General features: G+C 56.3%; 1 protein-coding gene across 1 annotated transcript in view; it reads left to right on the forward strand.

Moving 5' to 3' along the window:
• The first annotated feature begins 37 nt into the window (after window positions 1-37).
• Window positions 38-2,127, forward strand: part of XYLB (xylulokinase) — a 40,071-nt gene continuing 37,981 nt past the window's right edge. The window contains exons 1-2 of the mRNA XM_030886961.2: window positions 38-194; window positions 1,773-1,855. Of these exons, the coding sequence (XP_030742821.2) occupies window positions 75-194; window positions 1,773-1,855 (203 nt within the window). The 5' untranslated portion in view covers window positions 38-74. The remainder of the gene's footprint in view (window positions 195-1,772; window positions 1,856-2,127) is intronic.

A 2,127-nucleotide genomic window follows, 5' to 3' on the forward strand; every position in this document is an offset into this window, starting at 1 on the left:
CGCTGGAGCGCCGCGGGCCTTGCCCCGGGAGCAGAGGGCGGCGGGCGCTCAGCTGCACCTTCTCTTCCGCAGCGATGGAAGAGGAGTCGGAGGGTTCGGAGGTTTCGGAGGAGTCGGAGGTTTCGGAGGCGGAGTTCCGCGAACCGTTCCGCTGTCCCGTCGACTGCCTGGGCTGGGATTTCAGCACGCAGCAGGTAGCGTCGCGGAGCCGCTGGGGGCTGCAGGGTGAGGCCGCCTCCTTCGCGACGCCGCGCGCGCTGGCGGGGAGCTGGGCGCCCGGACGCTGGGCCGAGCCGCGGCGCGTCTCCCGGGCTTCCGGGGCGTCCCGGCGCTCGCAGCGGGGGCCCTGCCGGTGTCGCCGCAGGATGCCGACGGCGTCCGCACCGGGACCCAGGCCCGCCCGGAAACGTCGGGCGCCCCCCGCGGGACAGCGCGCACGCGGCTGGGCAGCAGCCGGCCAGGAAGGCGCCCAATCAGCGCCCTGGAACCAGATCACCCCTGCAAAGTTTTGTGGAACGTGCAGTGGGCACAGCGCACACATGGACTTTGCGCTCCATGTGACACCCTTGGGTTGTCCCCAGTGGACCCGGTCGAAGGGCGCGGGATTTCTGCCAGACCCCACCAGCAAGAGAGGCACATCAAGTATCAGTATCTGCCCGGTGGGTTTATTAGGGCGCCTTCTTTTCAATTCAGTCTTAAGACTAACTCAGTATGGGCGTAGAAAACCCGTCTTTTTCTCTCGGATTGGCCGGGGGTCCGGGCCGGTGGGGCGGGGGTCCGAGGGCGGTGTACCAACTGCTGGCCTTGCAAATTAGCTGCCTGACACTAAGCACTACACCACCAAGGCTTCATGAAAAGTACGCTAGAGAGAGACCCTATTGCATTTGAGAGTCACCTGAGGTGAGTTATGTGAGGCAGCCCCGGGCCAGAAGTTTCTTTCCGATACAAATTGACTTGCCTCATTACACCTCAGCTTCCCCATCTGTTCAGGAAAGGAGCTACACATGATGTGTCTCTGGACCTGGATGGGAGCCTGTGCTGCCTAGCCCCTTCGGTTACTGCAAGTGTGGAGCATCCCCCCAGGATGGCTCCAAACCCTGCCTGCCTTCTTTCTTGACTTTCTTGGGCCAGCTTAAGGAGCCCTGGTGGTGTAGTGGTTAGCTCACACTTTCCATTGCTTATCAAACCCAGCAGCTGCTCCACAGGAGGGGGAGGTGGCGTCCATTCCCATAAAGATTTTAGCCTTGGAAACTCTATAGGCAGTTCTACTCTCTTATAACAATGGTCCCCAAATTGGGCAGTACTGCCCCGGGGAGCCGTGGAAAAATCCAGGTGGCCAGCACGTTTTCCAAGACTGTGGGCCGTGGTATAAAAGTTCTAATGGCATGGGGGTAGTGGGTGCTGAGTTGTTTGTGTTTTTTCCCCCTGAAATGGGGGCAGTAAGCCAAATAAGTTGGGGACCCTATGTCCTATAGGGCTGCTATGAATTGGGCTAAATAATTTGTTTGGTTTGGGTTGTTTTTGGTACAGGAGCCAGCTTGTCTGAAGGGTGTTTGGGGTGTCGTTTCTCCTTAGCCTGAGCTTCCTCATTTTACCAAAGTCTTTGTGCATATCCCAGATGAGACCTCTGTTGGCTTGGTTACAATGATGCACCCTGCCTTCCAAGGACTTCGGTCTGAGCTACTCCTGGGGACCTGGGCTTCACTTGGTGTCATTAGTGCTCTATACCTATATGGAAATGGAGGAAAATGCGTCTTTAAAATGCCTTCCAGGTGAAAGTTGTTGCTGTTAATGGAGAAATGGAGGTCTACTATGATAGCAATGTGCATTTTGACAGCCACCTTCCAGAATTCAGGTATGTACCTGGTATGCATGTGGTGGGTTGGGGGCGTTGTTAGTTTTGGGGTTCTCTCCTAACCATTTCCTGTGTCAGGAAAGAGTATGGTTCACTCATGGAACTGAAGGCCCACGGGAGCTGAGAAGGAACTGGTTAACTGGGCTGGGCCATGTAGGCAGTGGTATGGAGTTTGTTTTTAGCATAAAAGCCATGGAGAAACCACTGTCACGTATAGGTGTGTACATGTGTTTGTCTTTAGCATAAAAGCCATGGAGAAACCACTGTCACGT

This window comes from Echinops telfairi, unplaced genomic scaffold (genome assembly GCF_000313985.2).
Source record: "Echinops telfairi isolate 266 unplaced genomic scaffold, ASM31398v2 ScPeMD7_4225;HRSCAF=4972, whole genome shotgun sequence".
Lineage (NCBI taxonomy): Eukaryota > Metazoa > Chordata > Mammalia > Afrosoricida > Tenrecidae > Echinops > Echinops telfairi.